A 21,159-nucleotide genomic window follows, 5' to 3' on the forward strand; every position below is an offset into this window, starting at 1 on the left:
TTTGTTTTTCAAGCAAAGTGTGTTACTCAAAACTTCTCAGCACCATCTAGTTGTCAGATGTTGGGAGATTTGTCATTACTGATTCAGTCTCCTTACTAGTTATAGTTATATTCAGATCTATTTCTTCATGATTTAGTCTTGGGTTTGTTTCTAGGAATTTGTCCTTTTCATCGATGTTATTCAATTTGTTAGTATGACTGTTCACAGTACTCTCTTACAGTCTTTTTATTTCCATAGAATCAGTGGTAATGTCCCCACTTTCATTTCTGATTTGAGTAACTTGTCTTCTCTCTCTCTCTTTTTTTTTTTTTTTTTGCAGTCCATCTAGCTAAAAGTTTGTTAATTTTGTTGATTTTTTCAAAGACCCAACTTCCGGTTCCATTGATATTTCTCTTCTGTATTTCATTTCTCTCTGGTCTAATCTTTATTATTTCCTTCCTTAGCTTTGGGTTTAGTTTATTCTGCTTTTTCTAGTTCTTTAAGTTGTAAAGTAAGTTACTGATTTGAGATCTTTCTTGTTTTTTTAACATAAACATTGATAGCTATATATAATAAAAACAGTAAAGAAAGTCAAATCTCAAAGAAGATTATTATAAGAAGAGAATAAGGAGACTTATAGACCTATAGACAGTGAAAGCATACCAATGAGATATGAGCAAGAGCCAAGAATTTTATGTTTAAAAAACTGATTTTCACATATAAAGACTCCCGATATGAAAAAGCTCAGGGAATATTGTAGCCCTTCCTAGGAAATCCAGTAGAGAATGAGTTGCAACTGTAAAAACACAGAATTCTTTGGAAAATAAAAGTGTTGAAAGGAAGAAGGTAAAGTATTTAATGATATAGATTCAAATAATATATAATATGTCTGTTGAAGTGGAGAGGAGTTGAAGCGGTAAAAAAAAAGTATATACAAAAGCATTTAAAATTTTTCTCTTTAATTTTAAAAGTTAATTTATTTACTTATTTTTTATTTTATTTTTAAATTTTATTTATTTATTTTAGAGAGAGAGAGTGAGAGGGTGAGAGAAAAAGAGAGGGACTAAGCCACCCAGATGCCCCAAGTTATTATTATTATTTTTTAAGATTTTAAAAATTTATTTGATCAAGAGAAAGAGAGAGGGAGAGCACAAACACGAGGAATGACAGGCAGAGGGAGAGTGAGAGCAGGCTCCCTGGGAGCCCTATGTAGGGTTCAATCTTGGGACCTTGGGATCATGACCTGAATCTAAGGCAGATGCTTAACTGACTGAGCCACCCAGGTGCCCCTAAAAGTTATGTATTTAATTTAAGCAATCTCTACGCCCAATGTGGGGATTGAATTCACGACCCAGAGATCAAGAGTCACAAACTGTTCTGATTGAGTCAACCAGGCACCCCTTAAACATTTCTTTCTTTTTTAAAAAAACATTTCTTAATAATTACATTGGTGATGACTGTATTGTTTTTGGAGAGTACTATTTATGTAATGTAGGTTAAAGTAAATGAGTAATTATGGATTATCCCGACTACGTTCTTTTTTTTTTTTTTTTAAAGATTTTATTTTTTATTTGACAGACAGAGATCACAAGTAGGCAGAGAGGCAGGCAGAGAGAGAGGAGGAAGCAGGCTCCCTGGGGAGCAGAGAGCCCCATGTGGGGCTCTATCCCAGGACCCTGGGATCATGACCTGAGCTGAAGGCAGAGGCTTTAACCCACTGAGCCACCCAGGCGCCCCCTGACTACGTTCTTGAGAACTAGGATGCTCAGTGTGGAAGACAGGAAATAAACATGCAATGTAGAAAAGGTTACAGAAAACCCCTGCAAGGGCTCCTCGGTGGCTCAGTTGGTTAAACATCTGCCTTCAGCTCAGGTCATGATCCCAGGGTCCTGGGATCTAGCCCCACATCAGGCTCCCTGCTCGGTAGAGAATATGCTTCTCTCTCTCCTTCTGCCTCTGCCCCTTCCCTCGTACTTGTACTCAAATTCTCTCTGTCTTTCTCCCAAATAAATAAATAAAATCTTTAAAAACAAAAACAAGGGGCGCCTGGGTGGCTCAGTGGGTTAAGCCGCTGCCTTCAGCTCAGGTCATGATCTCAGGGTCCTGGGATTGAGTCCCGCATCGGGCTCTCTGCTCAGCAGAGAGCCTGCTTCCTCCTCTCTCTCTCTCTGCCTGCCTCTCTGCCTACTTGTGATCTCTCTCTGTCAAATAAATAAATAAAATCTTTAAAAAAAAAAAAAGACTGTAAAAAAACAAAAACAAAAACAAAAAAAACCTGCAGTTCGTCTTAAATTTGAAGTAGCAATATAAACTTTTTATCTCTATGAATATAAATCTAGATATAAATTAGGTATATATCTAGATCTCTCTCTAGCTCTGACCACAAAAGCGGCTTAGAAATAATGATCAGTCTGGTAGCAGTGAGCATCTCTAGTGCCGAATGTGGTCTTGAAATACAATTTCCCGCTAAAAACCACTTGAGCTTCTTGAACGAATGGTTCATTCTTGTGTCTGGGGCAGGAAATGTACAAAATGAGCCTGGAACTCTTTTCAGGCCAGATAGTATGGAAAAGAGCAAAAACTTCCCGGATTATATGTTAAAAGAACCCAGCCTCAAGTTGAAGACGGTTCACTGTATAGTACCATGAATTTCAACATGAGCAAATACAGGTAAATATACTGTGGAAAATGGGAGCCATTTTGAAGAGCAGTAAAATTATAGAGGAGGAGACTAGAAAAAATTGTGGTGTTGGATTAGAATTCGAAGTATTGGTGTTAAAACATGTATAATTTATATTTACATATTTTATATATGTATAAAATAGAAATACAAATAAATGGGTTTGTGTGTGTAAACATTCATATATATCCTAGGTCTATCCACTGAGATGGACTGGAAATAATGCCACCCCAGTGGTAATAAACACACCTAGCATCCAGATTGGATCCTAAATACGATTCTCTACTAAAATAAAAAAAGCTGTTTGGATTAATGACTAATAGGACAGACTTTGTCAAAATTTCCCTCATCACTTATGAAAACAACAGTGAGGGGGGACCTGGGTAGCTTAGTTGGTTGTGTCTGACTCCTGATTTTGGCTCAAGTCACGATCTCAGGGTCTTGGGTTGGAGCCCTGCTTTGGCTTTTCACTCAGCTGCCTGAGATTCTTTCCCTCTGTCTCTCCCTCTGCCCTTTCCCTCCAAACCCCCTTGTGCCCGCATCACTCTCTCTCTATCTCAAATAAATAAACAAATCTTGGGGCACCTGGGTGGCTCAGTAGTGAAGCATCTGCCTTCAGCTCAGGTCAAGATCAGGGTCTTGGGATCAGACCCCGTATTGGGCTCCCTGCCCAGCAGAAGCCTGCTTCTCCCTCTCCCACTCCCCCTGCTTGTATTCCCTCTCTTGCTATGTCTCTCTCTGTCAAATAAGTAAATACAATCTTAAAAAAAAGAAAAAAAAAAAAAAGAAAAGAAAAAGAAAGCAAAACAGCAGTGAGATGATCAGTTTCCATCTACCTGGGGCAGTTGAAATTTGAAATTCATCTGTGGATTAACAATAGACGGTAGTATTGTATAAATATTAATTTCTTGATTCTGATAGGTTATACTGTGGCTATGTAGGGGAGCATGTCTTTGTTTTCAGTAAAGAGGCACTGAAATATTTCGGAGTAATGGGGTATTGTATTAGCAACTTGCTTTCAAATGGCTTAGGGATGGCGTTGGGAGAAGAATAATACATCTAGAGAGGGTGAGGGGCGCCTGCGTGGCTAAGTGGCTTAAAGCCTCTGCCTTCGGCTCAGGTCATAATCCCAGAGTCCTGGGATTAAGCCCCGCATCAGGCTCTCTGCTTCCACATCTAGAGAGGGTGAGAAAGAATGAAAAGGTAAATGTTGTAAAATGTTAACAATTGGGGCTTTAGGTGAAGGTTAAAAGGGAGCTATTTTCTATTATTTTTACAACTTTACTGTAAACTTCAAATTATTTAAAAATAAAAATAGGGGTGCCTGTGTGGCTTAGTTGGTTGAGTGTCAGACTAAATTTTGGCTCAGGTCATGATCTCAGGATCCTGGGATCCAGGCCTGCATCACCCTCCACACTTAGGGGGGAGTCGGCTTCCCTCTGTCTCCCTCTGCCACTTCTGCTTGCACTCTCTCCCTCTACAAAATAAATAAATCTTAAAAAAAACTAGAAAAGTCATGTTCTCAAACATGAGCATATGGGGAAATATTTAGCTTACTAAACATATGCAGTATAATCTAAATCTTGTTGAATACACGCATTTATCTAATTCAATATAGTTATATTTTTAGAAGTATAAAGAAAGTTAACAATCATCACCTATTAGTGATAGATCCATCTTAAAACAAAACAAATCTGGAGGATGTATACTACCAGATATCAAGACCTATTCTGAAGCTACAGAAATCAAGTCGTATGGTATCGGCACAGGAATAGAAAAATATATCACTGAGATAGAATAATCAGAAATTGATGCATATAAAAGAGTCACCTTATTTATGACAAATTCAGTGGGGATAGGATAAAAAAAAAGGAGTGCTGGATCAACTGATACTCATATGGAAAAAAAAAAAAAACCTTGATTCCTTATCTCACTTTGTACATAAAAACTAATTTAAAGTTAATCATGAAAAAAAATTAATAAAATTAATGACCTAAATGTGAAAGATAGAACTTACAGAAGATGACACAAGAAAATAACTCAAAATTAGGGCAAAGATTTCTTTTCTTTCTTTCTTTTTTTTTTTTTTAAAGATTTTATTTATTTATTTCACACAGAGAGAGATCACAAGTAGGCAGAGAGGCAGGCAGAGAGAGAAAGGGGGAAGCAGGCTCCTTGCTGAGCAGAGTTGGATGCGGGGCTCAATCCTAGGACTCTGAGATCATGACCAGAGCAAAAGGCAGAGGCTTAACCCACTGAGCCACCCAGGCACCCAGGGCAAAGATTTCTTAAATGAGACATAAAAAGCACCAATCAACAATATTAAATTTCATAAATTAGACTTCTAAGAAATGTTTTAAAAATAACATTAGGTGGTGCCTGGGTGGCTCAGTGGGTTAAGCCTCTGCCTTCTGCTCAGGTCGTGGTCTCAGGGTCCTGAGTCTTAATCCTGCATTGGGCTCCCTGCTCAGCAAGGAGCCTCCTTCCCCCCCTCTCTCTGCCTGCCTCTCTGCCTGCTTGTGATCACTCTCTATCTGTCAAATAAATAAATAAAATCTTAAAATAAATAAATAAATAAAAACACCAATAAGAGTGTAAAAAAGCAAGCCACTAATTGAGAGAATAACAATATACATTCTTTTTTTTTTTTTTAAGATTTTATTTATTTATTTGACAGAGAGAGATCACAAGTAGGCAGAGAGGCAGGCAGAGAGAGAGAGGAGGAAGCAGGCTCCCTGCTGAGCAGAGAGCCCAATGCGGGACTAGATCCCAGGACCCTGAGATCATGACCTGAGCTGAAGGCAGCGGCTTAACCCACTGAGCCACCCAGGCGCCCCAACAATATACATTCTTGACAAGGACCCACATTTGTGCAATTCCTAATCTCAGTGACAATACTTATTTCTAAAAGTTCTTTTTGGCTCTTCTCAAATTCTTTTTTCATCATGTCTTAAAGGCTTGATATCTTCTTTAATGTCTTTAATAATTTAAATTTGCTTCCAAGAGCCCCAGGACCATTTAAAAAATGTACATTTTATTATATATAAATTCTTTCTAAATAAAGTGGATTTAACAAAACGAGCTAATACTAATACGATAACACTTTGAGCATTCTACCTGATTTTATTCTTACGTCATCAGTTCTATATTTTTTAATTCATATAGACCTGGGTTTTGTTGCTCTCTGTGGAAGAATAAATTAGATAAAAAATTTTTAATTGTAGACACTCAAATGATGTTATTTGCCTCTCCCCCAGCTTATTACATAGCAGACCTCAGCCAAAACAACTTAACTCACACAAAAGCCACCCAGCTACACATTTTCTCCTGCCACTGAATCTTTAATCTAATAGTGCTTCAGTTTCTGCATCCATTCTTTAGACATTATATCCTACTGTTTATGTTAAAACGCAGATCCTAGGACCAATTTTGGATGTTTCTGGGAAAGTCTGAACACAAACTTGCACAAAGTATAGACCTGGGTCTTCAGATTCTCAGGTTAGACTATTCTTTCACACCACCAACTCCCTTTTTATGGTCCTGCCCAACCTAGCAGAGAGAATTTTTCCTGTCTTCTGAGCGCTGATGCATCGTTTTTTGTTTTGTTTTTCCAGTTTGCCCTTTGACATAGGGTGCAATTTTTTTCAAAGTTTTCCATTTCATGCAGTGGCGTCAGGGGCGATCTCTGAGGGGCTCAATGCTTTGGTCCTCTCAGACCATGCAGTCTGTTTGCTCTCCTCAGTCAAGCTATCCTGCTCAGTGGCTACCCCACTCCCTGGGCCTACGTTGGAATGTTCTGGAATTACACTTCCACGTTCGTGCACCCCAGATCAGCCTTCAACTGCTACGATCAACCTCATTAACTTCACCTGGTTTTTGGTTTGTTTTTGCTTTCCTTAGTCCTTAATTCTCGAATGGAGTCCAATTAGATGCTGCCCCTCTTCAACATTTTAGCGCTAATTCTAACTTCTGTGCAAACAATCCCGTTCTAACCGTGCATCTAAAATATGCAGTTTCTCTGTGACAGTTCAGTGGAAATTCCTCTCCCCGAATTCTATGGATGACTGTTAGATAAACCTCGCCCCTGCGTGCTGAGGTGTCAGGAACTCCACTTAGTAACAACCCTCCATGGTTTAGAGGGAGGCGTCCTTCCCTTCCCCATCTGCCTCCACAGGTAGGCAGGCTGGCGACGAGAGGCACACCGAAGAGGCTGACTTCACCCGGGTGAACGCCGTTTTCTAGGGTGAGGACCGCGACGTACCGCGGGGCTGTGTCTGAAGAGGCCGCTCGGGAAAGCGCCCTCGGGGCTGAGGGGGACCAGGGTAGGAGGGAGAGGGGATGCGGGCGAGCTTTCCCTCTGGCGGCGCCCTGAAAGCTCGCCGTAGCCCACGGACTCTGCACGTTTCCTGGAACGCCGCCAGGCCCACCTCCCACGACTCGCACCCTGGAAGGCAGACAAGTACCAGGCCCCTCGCCCACGAAAGCCCGGTAGATACCCTCGCGCGGCAAATTTCAAGTGGCCTAGAAGCCACGCCCTCCCCGTCAACCGGAAGCTTTGCCACTAGCAGAGCCACCAGCCTACAGGCCCCTCAGAAGGGGCGGGGCTGCCTCAGAAACTGCAACTCCCAGAGTGCAGCGCAGGGCTTCCGGCTTCCGGCGAGTGGACCGGAGTGTGTTTACACCGGCGGCTCTGCGGCCGGATTCCTTCCGCGGGACGGGTGAGGGCGCCGGGTGTTGGGCCGCGCGGGCTAGGCGTGTGTCTACTAGTTAGCTGGTCCCGTGGGAGCGGTGGGGTCGTCACCTAAAGATAGTGTCCCTGCCCCACTACTAGCTGTCTATAACCTTGGGCCAGCAACTTCACCTTTCCGAGTTTCAGTTCCCTCGTCTGTATTATCTGGATGATAATGCCTGCCTCAAGAAACAATTGAGAGGATTAAATGAGATATGGTATATAAAAAGACGTATTTATTCTTATAAACCTGAGCAGTATTAAAGTAGATCGGTACCTTGAGGATGCCTTGGGGTCTGCTGTGCAGCCTCAAAGCCACACGGCATTTTTTTTTTTTTTTAACTTGCCTACTAGAGGCCGCTTTGGAATCAGGTTATGCTCTTTGGAATGATTATAACGAGGGCTTGCCTGGTCCTATGAGATTCTTCCACCCTCGGAGTTCCTGATGCATTTTCTGGGCACATTTGCCAAGCAGTGGGACAATAAAGGCAAAAATTCTAGTCTTTGCTTTCCAGGGCCTCCTAGAATGGGTTGGGGTGGAGGGTTGAGAATTAAATAGATATTTGTTACCCTTTGCCTTGAGTGAACATGAGAACCTCAGAGGAAAGGGAGAGGGGGTCGAGGAGGTTGTATTTGAGTTGATCTTGTTAGGAGTTTGCTAAGAGACCTAAGGGAGAAGGAATTATATGCAGTGTGAGTGCTGGGGAGGTTAGGGTAGGGCAGGGCCCTGTTGGGGGGTTGGGGAGAGGAAGACTGGCAGAGGGAACAGAAAAGATGTTATCATGCCAGGCTGTGGAGTTTCGACTTATTCATAGCAGTGGTTTGGAGTCATTGGTGGGGTTCTAAGCAGAGGAATAACTTGGTAAGGTCTGTGTTCTAAGGTGATGATTAACTGTGGAGAACAAATAGATGGTTCCCAGAAGGGAGTTGGGTGGAGGGATGGGTGAAATAGGTGATGGGACTTAAGAGTATACTTAATCAGGATGAGCAGTGAGTAATGTACAGAATTGTGGAATAGCTAAATGGACACCTGAAAGGAATACTCAACTGTATGTTAACTCTACTGAGTTGAAAAAAAGAAAGGGATTCGTTGGCTTTCAGCATGGGTATTTGATAGAGAGATAGACAAGAGGCAGGGAGCTTGTTACAAAGCTATTGCAGTTCAAGAAGACTTGATGAAGAAAACTGGAAATAAGGAGCATAAAGATGATCTCATTTGAACCTCACAACATTCCTATTAAATGAGATGGTGTTTTTATGTCCACTTTAAAGATGAAGGAACTGAGGCCCAGAGAGCTGGAGTTCTGTGCTGTTGATCATAGGGTGAGTAAGGAGAGGACTCCGATTCTAGTTCTGGCCTCCCAATGTTGCATCCTGTGTTTTTCCAGCAGTGTCAGACTGAATTAGTTTTCATTCAACCCCTTGGTGGGGTGGGGATGGTGTAGGCCCTTTAACCAGTGAGCCTTTGTTTCTTTACAGGGAGAAAGAGAGAGCGCGAAAGAGAGAGGATGTCTCTCTCAGATTGGCACCTGGCGGTGAAGCTGGCTGACCAGCCACTTGCCCCAAAGTCTATTCTCCAGTTGCCAGAGTCTGAGCTGGGTGAATACTCTCTGGGGGGCTACAGTATTTCATTTCTGAAACAGCTCATTGCTGGCAAACTCCAGGAGTCAGTTCCAGACCCTGAGCTGATTGGTGAGTTTCTGTGGACTGGGAATGGGCTGCTACTCTGATCTCTTTCTGGGGAGATACTTCTGGAATTGCAAGGGTAAGTTAAGAGTTTGGGATTTGTTGCCTCATCATGTTAACAGTCCAGGGAAGTGAATGTTGTTGGGTGAATAGAAACACAAACTGTGCAATAAAACTGTCGGTTGTCATTTCAGTTGTACGTTAAACTGAGCATCCTTATCACAGAGTTCCTTAACTATGACTTGGAAGAGCAAGAATTTGGGGTAGACTAGAGACGGAGGAACGCATCGTTGGGGGAGGCCCGCAGTATATGGTATTCCAGATGGATTTTGAGGGATGATTAGAAGGATTTTTGTTTGCCTGGTTGGTTAGAGGGAAGGTAATAAAAAAGGAAAGGAGGATGGCAAGGGTATTCAAGGTGGAGGAAGAAGGAATTAAATTAGATTATAAACATAATTTGTTATAGCTGAGGGATCCAATTGGTTCATCCTTTTTTTGTTGTTTTATTTTCCCATTCGTTTAAATTGAGCAGTCTCCAGGACTTGGTACTTGCTAATGATTTTTATTAAAATGTATGTAATACATAAGAGTACTTTTTAAAGCAAGTATCATTCTCCAGCTGTCTGTCCAATCAAGATAAGTTTCTTAGAAGCAGAAACCATCTACATTGTTTTGAGGAGCAAAATATAAGTGGACCATTCTCTTTTTAGATCTGATATACTGTGGCCGGAAGCTTAAAGATGACCAGACCCTTGACTTCTACGGCATTCAACCTGGCTCCACAGTCCATGTTCTGCGGAAGTCCTGGCCCGAGCCTGATCAGAAACCAGGTGAGTAGGGGTCCGTAGATGGGGAGAGCCTCCGTAATCTCTCCAAAGAAAGGGTCTGTGTGTTCTTGAGGCATGGCCTGGGTGGAATAAAGAGGCAATTTACTGAGGTGGTGATGGAGGATATCTTTGTTACTTACTGGATTAGTCTCCCTTTGGTAATAGAGGGCAGTTTTGATCTACTTGCTGTCAACACCACTAACAGAAAGGGGTTTGTTGCTCTACTTTTTAAGTCCATTACCCACTATTTCCTAGTGGAATGGGGAGTGTGTGTCTCTTTAAACTCCTTTAGATTAACAGTGGATTTCTCAGTGAACCTTGTATCTTTTGTTTTTGTTGTTGTTCTCATCAGAAAAAAGCTGGAGACACCTTGTGTTCCTGTAATTATGTAGTTTGTCCTTCTGTTAGCAAATCTCCCCACAAGTGGCCCTAGGTGGTGATTTATTCAGCCCGATCCCTCCTGCTATCCTGGTAGTGTAATTTCCTGAAGCTTGAGAATAACAGTATTAAAGTAGCTCTTGGAGTAAACTTACAAGACCTTTAATGCCTTTTTGATTTATTAATAAAAGGCGCTGCTTAGAATTCATAATTTAAATTTTCCTATCTGTGTTTTAAAAGCTTTTCCAAGGATAAAACTAAGCTGTGTGAAAAGATTAGCTTTGTGAAACTAGCAGTTTGACATATTTTTGTACTTTCATGATGGCTGTGATTGATTATAAGCTTGAAATTTCTCCTCTTTTCAATTCTAAACATAAAGGACAAAAAGATCTTCTTCTTTCTTTTTTTTAAAAGATTTTATTTATTTATTTGACAAACAGATCACAAGTAGGCAGAGAGACAGGCAGAGAGAGAGCATGGAGCCCGATGTGGGGCTTGATCCCAGGACCCTGGGATCATGACCTGAGCTGAAGGCAGAGGCTCAACCCACTGAGCCATCCAGATGCCCCCAAAAGATCTTCTTTTGTCCACTTGTGGGAAATGAGAAAGAGAAAGGCAGTCTTTGACATTCAGAGATTGGCCTGGCCCTCAGCTAGGCCTTGAAACAGATCACCAACATCTATAAGGCCACTCACTCTGAGAAAGTAATGGATCAAGGCAACAATAAGATCCCTCTCATTTCTGAATAGAGACAGAGCCCTGAACATGGTCCACATCACAAAAATGACCACATACCCCTGTGTCCAGCTGTCATGATTGACTGTTTCATTTTTACCAGTTACAGCTTTGGCCTTGTTCTAGTTTTCCTTCCTTCTAGGTAAGGATTTTTTTTTTTTTTAGGACTTTTATTTATTTTTTGACAGAGAAAGAGAGAGAGAGATCACAAGTAGGCAGAGACGGGAGGGGGGGAAGCAGGCTGCCCGCTGAGCAGAGAGCCCGATGCGGGGCTCAATCCCAGGACCCTGAGATCATGACCTGAGCTGAAGGCAGAGGCTTAACCCACTGAGCCACCCAGGTGCCCGTAAGTATGAATTGTTAAGATACCCAGTCATAAAGTCCTCCCCACTTCCTGACAGCCTTCAACCCAGAACAAAACCATACTTCTTTAAATGTCCCCCCACATCACAGCCAAAGCCCAAATCCTATCAGTTTTCTCTGATGTCATCTGATTGAGGTGTCCACACTTCCCATGGTGTGCACCCTCCTCTCTGTACAGAGCTGTAACCCCAACGTGGTCCACCCCAGGTGTGCCCCTCTGGTCTTCTGGCTGGAGGGCACTGCCAGAAGGAAAGTAACATATGTTGCTCCTTCTAGCTAGATTGTTTCTCTTTGATACCGCATTTCATCATTAGGCCTGCCAGCCAGATGACAGCGTTAGCGTTTTATAGATGAGGAAAAGGAGCATTAGAAAAGGCATTTATTGGGTCGCCAGGGTGGCTCAGTTGGTTAACCATCTGCTTTCAGCTCAGGTCATGATCTCAGGGTTCTGGGATCAAGTCCCGTGTCGACTCCCTGTTCAGCGGGGAGCCTGCTTCTCCCTCTGCCCCTCCCGCTGCTTGCAGGCATGCACGTGGGCGGTGCTCTTGCGTTCTCTCTCACTCTCTCTCAAATAAATAAAATCTTTAAAAGAAAAAAGAAAAGGTATTCATTCAAGGTCATCTACTTAGAAAGTGAGTGCAAGAGCTGGGATGTGAATCAGGTTTTCCTGGCTCCAGAACCCACGTTCTTTCCATCGGGCTGGCTGTCTCCCACTTCCAAAGAGTGAGACTGAGATTAGCTCCGGAATGTTTTGGAGACAACCATAACTCTTTGCTGATGGCGGGCTTAATCTATTAAGAGTCCATTTCCTCCTCCCTTTGGCCTAGAGATTTATTTTTGAAACAAAATCACGTTTTATTGTGAGTGAAAATAAACTCATATCCGAAAGGAATCCTATCATGATGGCATTTTGGATATTTTATCCTTGAGTGCTCTTAAAAAAGGAAGCACATTTCTTGATCTCCCACTCAATTAGCGCCTGTAGGAGGAGAACCTTTCAGTCCCTTCCTTCCCACCTGGATCTCTTTAATGGTTCTCTGTGGCAGGTTACCAGTCTCCTCAGGATCTCACTCAGCCTGCTGTTCCAGCAGCGACGACGTGTACCCTGAGCTCCAGCAACAAAAACCAACTTGCTGGGGTACCTGGGTGGCTCAGTGGGTTAAAGCCACTGCTTTTGGCTCAGGTCATGATCATGGGGTCCTGGGATCGAGCCCCGCATCGGGCTCTCTGCTCAGCGGGAAGCCTGCTTCCTCCTCTCTCTCTTCCTGCCTCTCTGCCTGCTTGTGATCTCTGCCTGTCAGATAAATAGATAAAATCTAAAAAAAAAAAAAACAAAAAAAAACCAACTTGCTGCTCTGTCAAAGCCCTTCATTGTTCTAGGCTTCTGTGGCTTTGCACATGTTCTCACTTAAGCTTAGGACTTTCTCCCCCAGTAAACATCTGCTTGGCCTTGAGCACCCTCTCAGATGGTCTCCCCTGGGAGACGGCTCTGTGTTCTAGCCCGCCCTCTCCGTGAGGGCTGTCTGCTTCCTGCTCCGCATGCCCTAACTGGGACCTGCATCTCTGTGGAGCATTCAGCCTGTTACTTTGTCCTTGTGTGTTTGTGGCTTTGATCTAGTCTTGCTGCTTCTCCTGTCCCAAGAGCTCCTTGCTGTGGTAGGGAGTCTTATTTTTGTGCCTTCCTCTGCCTTTCCCCAAACCAGGCCTGGAGTAAATGGCTTACTTCATGTTTGTTGAATGAATAAATTGGGTAATTCACTTAAGATGAATCTTTGTTGAAAGGTACCTCTGATTAGAAGTAGAGGGAAGGACATGATTGCTGCCCCAGACCCCGGGTGCTATTCCCCTTGCTTTGGGACCGATGGCCCTGGAGTTGGGCAGTACACAGTGTGTAAGATCACAAGTAGCTGTCTTGGGTGAGGAGAACCACACTTCAAAGTGTGATCCAGTGTGGACTTCCTACCTTCTCCCTCTCCTTATATCCAGATTTCTTCCCCTATGAAATGGGCTGATGTCCTCAATAGTAAAGTAAATCAAGGAAAACTAAGACAACTGCTATACTTTCCCATGTATGGGACTGAATCATAGTGTCCAAAGATCAGAAGGGAGCTTTGAGTCTCAGTGAGCCACTTGCTATGGGGTGTGTAATACAAGGTTATCAAGAACCCTAGGAGCACAGTGTGTTTCCTTGGTCCTTCTTATATATACTTTTTCAAATCCAGAATAATATTACAGAAGCCTGGAAGAAGATACCAAAGAGGAAACAATCAGCTTTGATTGTGCCACCCTACCTAAGTCCTGTTCTTCCCTCTGTACCCTTCTAGTCTGGGACCACGTGTACATGGACACATTTTACGCAGTTTTACTAGAAAACATATGTACAACTTTGTGTTCTATTTCTCTCCCTTACCATACTGTGTCAGCATCGCTCCATATTGTTCAGATGGCTTTCGGTACTTATTTTAAACCACTGTATAAAAAGTCTGCTGAGTTGATCATACCTTCCCCCTTGCAAATGTCAGAAGTCTAGAATTCCCACAGCGGGAGACCGATCAGAGCTCTCTTTTCTGTGTGGCAAGAGTCACCTTTGCCGGAAATTGGAAGCTCTTCATTTTATGTGCCAGAGATGCTTAAAAGAGAGTGTGGTTTTCACCTCTGGGGCTCCAGTGGTGTTTCTGCATGGGGGCCCTCGTCCACTTGGTGGGGTGCTGGGGAAAGCGCCGAAATGCTGCTGTGCCTCTATCACAGGGCCAGGCTGGGTTGTGGGTAACTGAGTGTCTCATCCCAGAACCTGTGGACAAAGTGGCTGCCCTGAGGGAGTTCCGGGTGCTGCATACCGCCCTGCACAGCAGCTCGTCCTACAGGGAGGCGGTGAGTGCGAGCTTGTGCTGGGAGCCTCTTCCCGGGATAGTGGGTGAGGGGTGTAGAGTGGGAGTTGGCAGCCCATCGCCATGGCTACCGAGAGTTCCTAGGGAGTTTTTGTCATGCCTGTGGGTCTCAGTAGAGCCCTCTCATCCCCCAAAGGGGCTCTCTCAGCTAGGTATTGTTGATTCCCTCTAATGATAATGATCCCGCCTCTCCTGATAGCAGCTTCATGGAATGAATGTAGTTTCAGCCAGTGGATCCACATGCTGTTTCTGCGGGAACTCATTCTGGGACTTGCTGCTGAGTCACCTGCCCACCGTGCCTTACCTGGATTTCCTCACTGGGCAGATACGCTAATGTGTCTCTGTAGGGGAATAGATAGGCCAAATTAATAGAGCTGCAAACTTCCCCATATGTATGCATACAAAATGATAATTTTATAGAGGTTGAAAAGGGCTTTTGGGACCTAGAGGAATGTTTGCTACAGGCTTTACAAAGAGAGCTTTTATTTTGGAAACATTAGAACCTCAGATGAGGGAAAGGAATAGAAATTGAAGGTTTACTTTGATCTTGCCTTTTTTTTTTTTTAAATTGTTTACCCTCCAGTAAGCCACAATGTTAGAGCAAAAAGAGGTTTGTCAGTTTCCTGGGGCTACTGTTCCACTGAGGTGGTGTGTGGGCATGAGCTTGTAGAGGGAGGAAGCCCTTCAGCAGCGTGTGGGTGTTTGCTGAGTGGATTGGGCCAGTAGAGTGCCCAGCCTCCCCATTTCTCCTGCAGGTCTTCAAGATGCTTGGCAATAAGGAGTCTCTGGATCAGATCATTGTGGCCACGCCGGGCCTCAGCAGTGACCCTATTGCTCTTGGTAAGTGCCGGAAGAAATAGGAGCTGTTGGAGAAGGAGAAACCAGGGGAAGGCAATTCCCATCTTATCCAGAATCGCTGGTCTTGTTGGGGAGAAAAGAGAGACCAAGATGCGCCCCCTGTCCCTAGTCTTCCAAAAGTGGTCAGTGCCACTGAGAAGTCATGGCCTACCTAACATCAGAAATGAGACATGAGGGCGCCTGGGTGGCTCAGTGGGTTGGGCTGCTGCTTTCGGCTCAGGTCATGATCCCAGGATTCTGGGATCAAGCCCCACGGCGGGCTCTCTGCTCAGCAGGGAGCCTACTTCTTGTCCCCACCCCCCACCACCTGTCTCTCTGCCTACTTGTGATCTCTGTCAAATAAATAAATAAATCTAAAAAAAAAAAAGAAATGAGACATGAGGATGCCAAATGGGGGGCAGCAGTTAGCCCCCTGCAGGAAAGACTTCCTGGACACATTGGTGGCTTAGGGAAGAACGCAGACATATGGGGAGGAGAGGCTGGCTTGTTAGTCTGAGGCATGTGACCTAAGTGGAGGCAATGAGAGGGGCACAAGATGGAGAACACTTGACTTGTGCTTCTTGGAGCTTTGTTCCCCCACCTTTTCGTGGAAGCTGCTTTGTGATCCTGTGTCCCTGTTGAGCCGATTGTTCTGAGGCCTACAGTCTCTTTGCCCTCCTGGATCTGGCTGGATTCCCAGTCTCTGAGGTGAGGCCTATTCTCCTTCAGGTGTTCTCCAGGACAAGGACCTCTTCTCTGTCTTCGCTGATCCCAGCATGCTTGATACGCAAGTATACCCATCTTGTTAAAGGGTCCCCTATCCCTCCCCAGATGGTTGGCCCAGAAACCTCATTGTCGCCCTGGGTTCTGCTTTTGGAGCCTGATCCTGGCTATCCCTGAGTCCACCTGTGAAGTATGTCAGGAGGTGAGAAAGAGCAGGGGCTACCAGTAGACCGACAAAGTCCAAGGGCAGGGACACATGGAGATGTGGAGACAAGCAGGGTTCTGAGGGCGATGGCTTTGCGGGCCTGGTTCAGTTCCGCTCTCTCTGTAGATATTGGAGAGCCTTGGAAATACTTTAGGATGGGGAAATAAGCAGGTGCACTGATCACTAAAATTCTAGAGTAATTTGGAAGGGATACAGTAAAGGTCCTATCCCTTATTCTGCACATGAAGGAAGAGAGGGGACCTCCCAGAGATTTCCTGGAAGAAAGTCTCTGCGGAGTTGAGACTGGAGAAGGGCCTCTGAGCCTCCTAGGCTGCGCATGTCCCATCATGCCTTGCTGGAGGGCAGGTGGAGCATCGGCAGGGGACCCTCAGAGCACAGAGCCTACTGCTGTTGCTGGGGACAGAGCAGTAGGAGGACAAAGGCAGCCGTTGGGAGGTGCTGAGGAATTGAAAGGCGGGTATAGGCAGTGCGATTGTCTGGAGGGCACCCAGAACTTCTGTCATGCTGAGGGTACTCGGTCCTTCCCAGTCACCCTCTGTTTCTTTCTGCCTCTGTCCCAGGTTGGTGCCTGCTCACCCAGCCCTGGTCAATGCCATCGTCCTGGTCCTGCACTCGGTGGCTGGCAGCACCCCGCTGCCGGGAGCCGACTCCTCTTCACGGAGCGCACCCTCCAGCTCATATCGGGACATGCCCGGTAGGCCCCAGGGCGGCGTAACGCCGGCCCCCTGGGGAGCCCGCAATAGCCCAGGGATTTGCTTTACTCAGCAGCTATGTATAGCCCTGGCAGAGGGCGTTCCTTGGGAACTCTCGGTTTGAGTCAGGGAGTGCATCTGTCCTGTAATTTTCCAAGGGGAGAGACGAAAATGTGAATTTGGAGAGTATCTGATTCTGGAGCTACGCCTGTGCCTTTCTGTTCTTCCTCCCCAAATCTGTTCTCCCTCCTCCAGGTGGCTTCCTGTTCGAAGGGCTCTCTGATGACGAGGACGACTTTCACCCAGTAAGTGGCCTGGCTGCTTGCCACTTGAGAGGGTGCCCGAGACGTGCCTCTCCCTGGGACTTGGCACACCCAAGCTGGGAGGTGGTCTTAACCCCTTCGGTGGCCAATCTGTGGCATACTCTTCCCTTCTGAGCCTGGCAGCCGTTCAGGCAGGTCCTGTAGCAGGGGCGGGGCCCATGTGGGACTGTCACAGTGCTACACTGCCACTCTTCTGGTTGCCTCCCTTCTCCAGAGCTCCAGGTCCACGCCCTCTAGCAGTACACCCAGCTCACGCCCAGCCTCCTTGGGGTACAGTGGAGCTGCCGGCCCCCGGCCCATCACCCAGAGTGAGCTGGCCACCGCCCTAGCCCTGGCCAGCACTCCGGAGAGCAGCTCTCACACACCGACTCCTGGCACCCAGGTATGAAGGGAGGGCCTGAAGAGGGAGGCTGGCCCCCAGGAGAGAGGCGCCCCAGCGGTATTGGCCTCGGTACTCCACCTGGTTTGAGCTGAAGTGTGCCTAGAGCCATGGTGGGGTTCTCAGGACAGCTCTGTCGACCTCCCCTTCACCCCTAGGCTTTAAGGCTTAGCCTCCAGGGTTCAGTACAGTCCAGAATTCCTCTCTTCATAGCTCACATAATGTGCCCTTCTTCATCCCTGACAGGGCTCAGCCATGTGGCCTAAGCGTTCCTGGTAATGGTCACTGTAGCTGCCAAGGGCATCTCTCCTAGTGCTGGGGCCCTAGGCTAGGTCAGGGGCTTGATTCCATTTCCCTGGAGCAAAAGAGGATGGAATCTTTCCTGGAGCTTTTAGGTACCCCTCTGTGGTCGTCTCATGCAGGTCTCTTTTGGGAGGCAATAGTTGGGTCCCCGAGGGCCTCACAGTAGGGTGCTGGGACAGCAGCTGGTAATGTGCTGGAAGACTCAGGTGGCTCTGAGGGTGGCACTGACCGCTGCTTTGTCTCTAGGGCCATTCCTCGGGGACCTCGCCAATGTCTTCTGGGGTCCAGTCAGGGACTCCCATCACCAACGATCTCTTCAGCCAAGCCCTACAGCATGCCCTTCAGGCCTCGGGGCAACCCAGCCTTCAGGTCAGTTTTCCCTACTCCTGGTGTCCTGGTTACTGGCAGCTTCTTAGCTACTTTGGGTAGTCAGCTTCTTTCTGCTCTCCAGAGGGATTTCTTCACTCCAGAAACAGCTGGGGCATGGTGGTGTGACAGGAGAGGGTGTTCCCAGCAAGGGTAGTTGTCCCTATGGCTTCCGCTCCCAGACCCTGTGATTGTGGTCTGCCTCCATGACTGTGTGGCTTGGATACTTAGGGCAGTTTGAGTCAAGGGGCCATTCATTCATTCCATGAGCACTGACTGAATGTTGAGTACATATATTTCAGACCTGGGTCCAGCTCCTGGGGTAGAGACAAACCATTATCATCCCTGCCATGGAGGGGAACAAGGAGATGTGATCGTCAGTGAGTTGGTTAGAGGTTAGCCGGGTGGAGAAGGAGGTATTTAGGTGGGAGGACAGTATCCAGGCAGAGGCAGCCACTTGTGGAGGTACACGTGGCATATCCAAGCCTGCGGGCCAGAGGGCAATGTCCTTGTGGAGAAGATCCTGAGATGGAGCCAGTGAAAAGGGAGCAGGAGCCTGAGCACGAAGGCCTGGAGTTCCTGGGTAAGGAGACCAGGCTGGATTCTGCGATCACCAGGGAGCCATGGAAGGTTTTCAGCAAGGAAGGATACTATTGCTGCTTTGCTTCCTGGGCAGGTCACCCTAGCAGCTAAGTGGAAGGTCCTAGGTACCATTGTTTGCTTGCGCATCTGCATGTGTGAGCTGTCTGTTGCTTTCTCTTTCCTTTGCTCCTCACTTGAATCTGGGGGTGAGTGTCATTTCTGGAACTTCTCCAGGTTCATGAAGCCATCCAGTGGGAAAGACAGGTTTCCAGGTCCTGTGGTTTTCTCTAAACCTGGACTAAGCTCTAAAACTGGACAGTTTCAGAGTTTCTCTAAACTCTAAACTGGACAGTGAGGGGGAACAGGAGCAGGCCCGTGGACAGCTTGTCCTTTCCGTTCCTTCATCTTCCCTAGCTAGATGCCTCTTCACTCTGCTGTCCAGCTCAGGAGCTTTCACTGGCTCCACCTGGCCCATAAATGAGGCCAAGTTGGTTTGTGTGGTTTTTGAAAAGCTCTCCACGCCTCTGAATTTGCGTGTCATCCCCACTGCCTTCTCTTTCCCACGGGTGAGCACATTGTCTTCCCCTAAGTCGTGCACTTCCTCCTTCATGAGGTAGAGATATTATTAAGCTTTGAAAGTACTAAAAGAAAATTTGGGTTAATTTCTTTAAACCTTTATAGTAGAAAGACCTTTTGTAGCTGAGAGTCAAAATCCAGAAGCCATTACATGAAGAGTAAAAGATCTTGAGTTTGTAAAAGTGAAGATTTCTGCATTGCAAACCAAACCAACCAACCAACCAAACCAACAAACAAAAAACAAGCAAAGACTGAAGCCGAACAAACTGGGAAAAAAACCTTTAACATGTATCAGGCAAAGGGCAAAACTTCCCTGGTATGGAGAATTCTAGTAATTTGGGATTAAGAACTCCATAGAAAAAGGGGCAAAGGGCAATAGCAGACTCTTTGTGGAAAGGAAATACTGTTAGCCTTAAAGCTGTGTGATTCCTTACAGCCCCATTTCTTGGAATTTATCCTGGAGATGGAGGTAATGTGTGTAGAAAGTGACAGTTGTACAGAGGCAGTCACTGTAGCATTGTTTGTGATGGCAGAAGACTAGAAGTAGCTTGGTTATGATACATTTCAGGACGTCCATGATTTGGAATATTGTACAATTAAAAAAATCTTTATTTAGGGGCACCTGAGTGGCTCTGTTGGGTAAGCATCTGCCTTCAGCTCAGGTCATGGTTCCAAGATCCTGGGATCAAGCCCCGAGTTGGGCTCCTGGCTCAGCCAGGAATCTGCTTCTCCCTCTGCCTGCCCTTTCCCCCCATCCTATGTGCACATTCACGTGCTCTCTCAAATAAAAATCTTAAGAAAAAAAATTAAAAATAAATGAAAGGGTCTTAGTGGCATAGAGAGATCACTGGGATGCATTAACTTTGTTGGAAAAAAGTGGGAGGGGTTGCTGAATGTAGAACAAGGGTCTCAGAAAAGGATTTAAGAATACATATTTGTATTTTCTCAAAGTAAAATAGGTTCTCTGGGGTGGGAATGGGAATGGATAGAGTGAGACTTTTCACCCTGTGTTGTGCTCAGAAATAAAACTAATTTAAAAATGTATGCCCTCCCCCCGCCATTCCATGTGTACATGTCTGTTGATCTATACATAGAGCAGGAGAAAGAAAGTTGTTTAATTTTTCGAAATTTAGACTATGAGTAATCTGCGCCTTCTCTTGATCTTTACGGTGGCATTTTCCCTTTTTTTAATTGGGAAAAATTGCTCGTTCGTTCTCTGAACCCTCCTGCCCTTCTGCTGAAAGCCGTGGGAACCCACGTTCTTCTCCCGACTCCCGCCGCGAGGGCAGACCGGAGCGAGTCTGCAGAGGAGCACAGCTAACAGCTTCTGCCTGCTCCTTTCTTTCTTCAGAGCCAGTGGCAGCCTCAGCTGCAGCAGCTACGTGACATGGGCATCCAGGACGACGAGCTGAGCCTGCGAGCCCTGCAGGCCACGGGCGGTGACATCCAGGCGGCCCTGGAGCTCATCTTTGCCGGCGGAGCCCCATGAACTCCTGTTCCTTCTCACCCCCCAGCAAACTGCCAAGGTGGCTGCCCCCGGGAGACACCCTGAAGGTGCCTCATCTCTCCTCTCCCCAATACATCTGATCGTTGACCTTCTGCCTTGTCCGTTGCGTGGCCTGTCTGGCTGACTTGAGCTGGTGGAGGCAGGGGGGCAAGCAGGGCGTATGGGTCTTGGTGTGTGGCTCGGCCCTGCTTCTGAGCCTTGGGTGGAAAATTTGTAGTCATAGGATGTTGTGTGATGCCCAGACTCTGTTTTGGGAGAAGTTTCCCATGCTAGCCCCAGACCCTTTGGTACTTGGAGTGTGGCAGCCTCACGACATGCCCCAGGTTGGAGCAAGGCTGCCACCCAGTGTCCAGGGTGGCTGCTGTGTGGCTGCTATGGCC

At 46.0% G+C, this 21,159-nt stretch overlaps 1 protein-coding gene across 2 annotated transcripts; it reads left to right on the forward strand.

The window, feature by feature from the left end:
- Positions 1–7,290: 7,290 nt before the first annotated feature.
- Positions 7,291–20,871, forward strand: UBL7 (ubiquitin like 7). Of its 2 annotated transcripts, none has more exons than XM_059180406.1 (11): positions 7,291–7,377; positions 8,868–9,080; positions 9,785–9,904; positions 14,166–14,248; positions 15,021–15,105; positions 15,832–15,889; positions 16,612–16,745; positions 16,999–17,048; positions 17,281–17,448; positions 17,995–18,117; positions 20,624–20,871. In XM_059180406.1, the coding sequence occupies exons 2-11, from the start codon at positions 8,897–8,899 to the stop codon at positions 20,759–20,761; spliced, it is 1,143 nt and encodes a 380-aa protein (XP_059036389.1). In that variant the 5' UTR covers positions 7,291–7,377; positions 8,868–8,896; the 3' UTR covers positions 20,762–20,871. The 2 variants fall into 2 exon arrangements, with proteins under 2 accessions (XP_059036389.1, XP_059036388.1); XM_059180405.1 differs by lacking the exon at positions 7,291–7,377 and adding an exon at positions 8,573–8,711.
- Positions 20,872–21,159: the final 288 nt, after the last annotated feature.

This window comes from Mustela lutreola, chromosome 7 (assembly GCF_030435805.1).
Source record: "Mustela lutreola isolate mMusLut2 chromosome 7, mMusLut2.pri, whole genome shotgun sequence".
Taxonomy (NCBI): Eukaryota; Metazoa; Chordata; class Mammalia; order Carnivora; family Mustelidae; genus Mustela; species Mustela lutreola.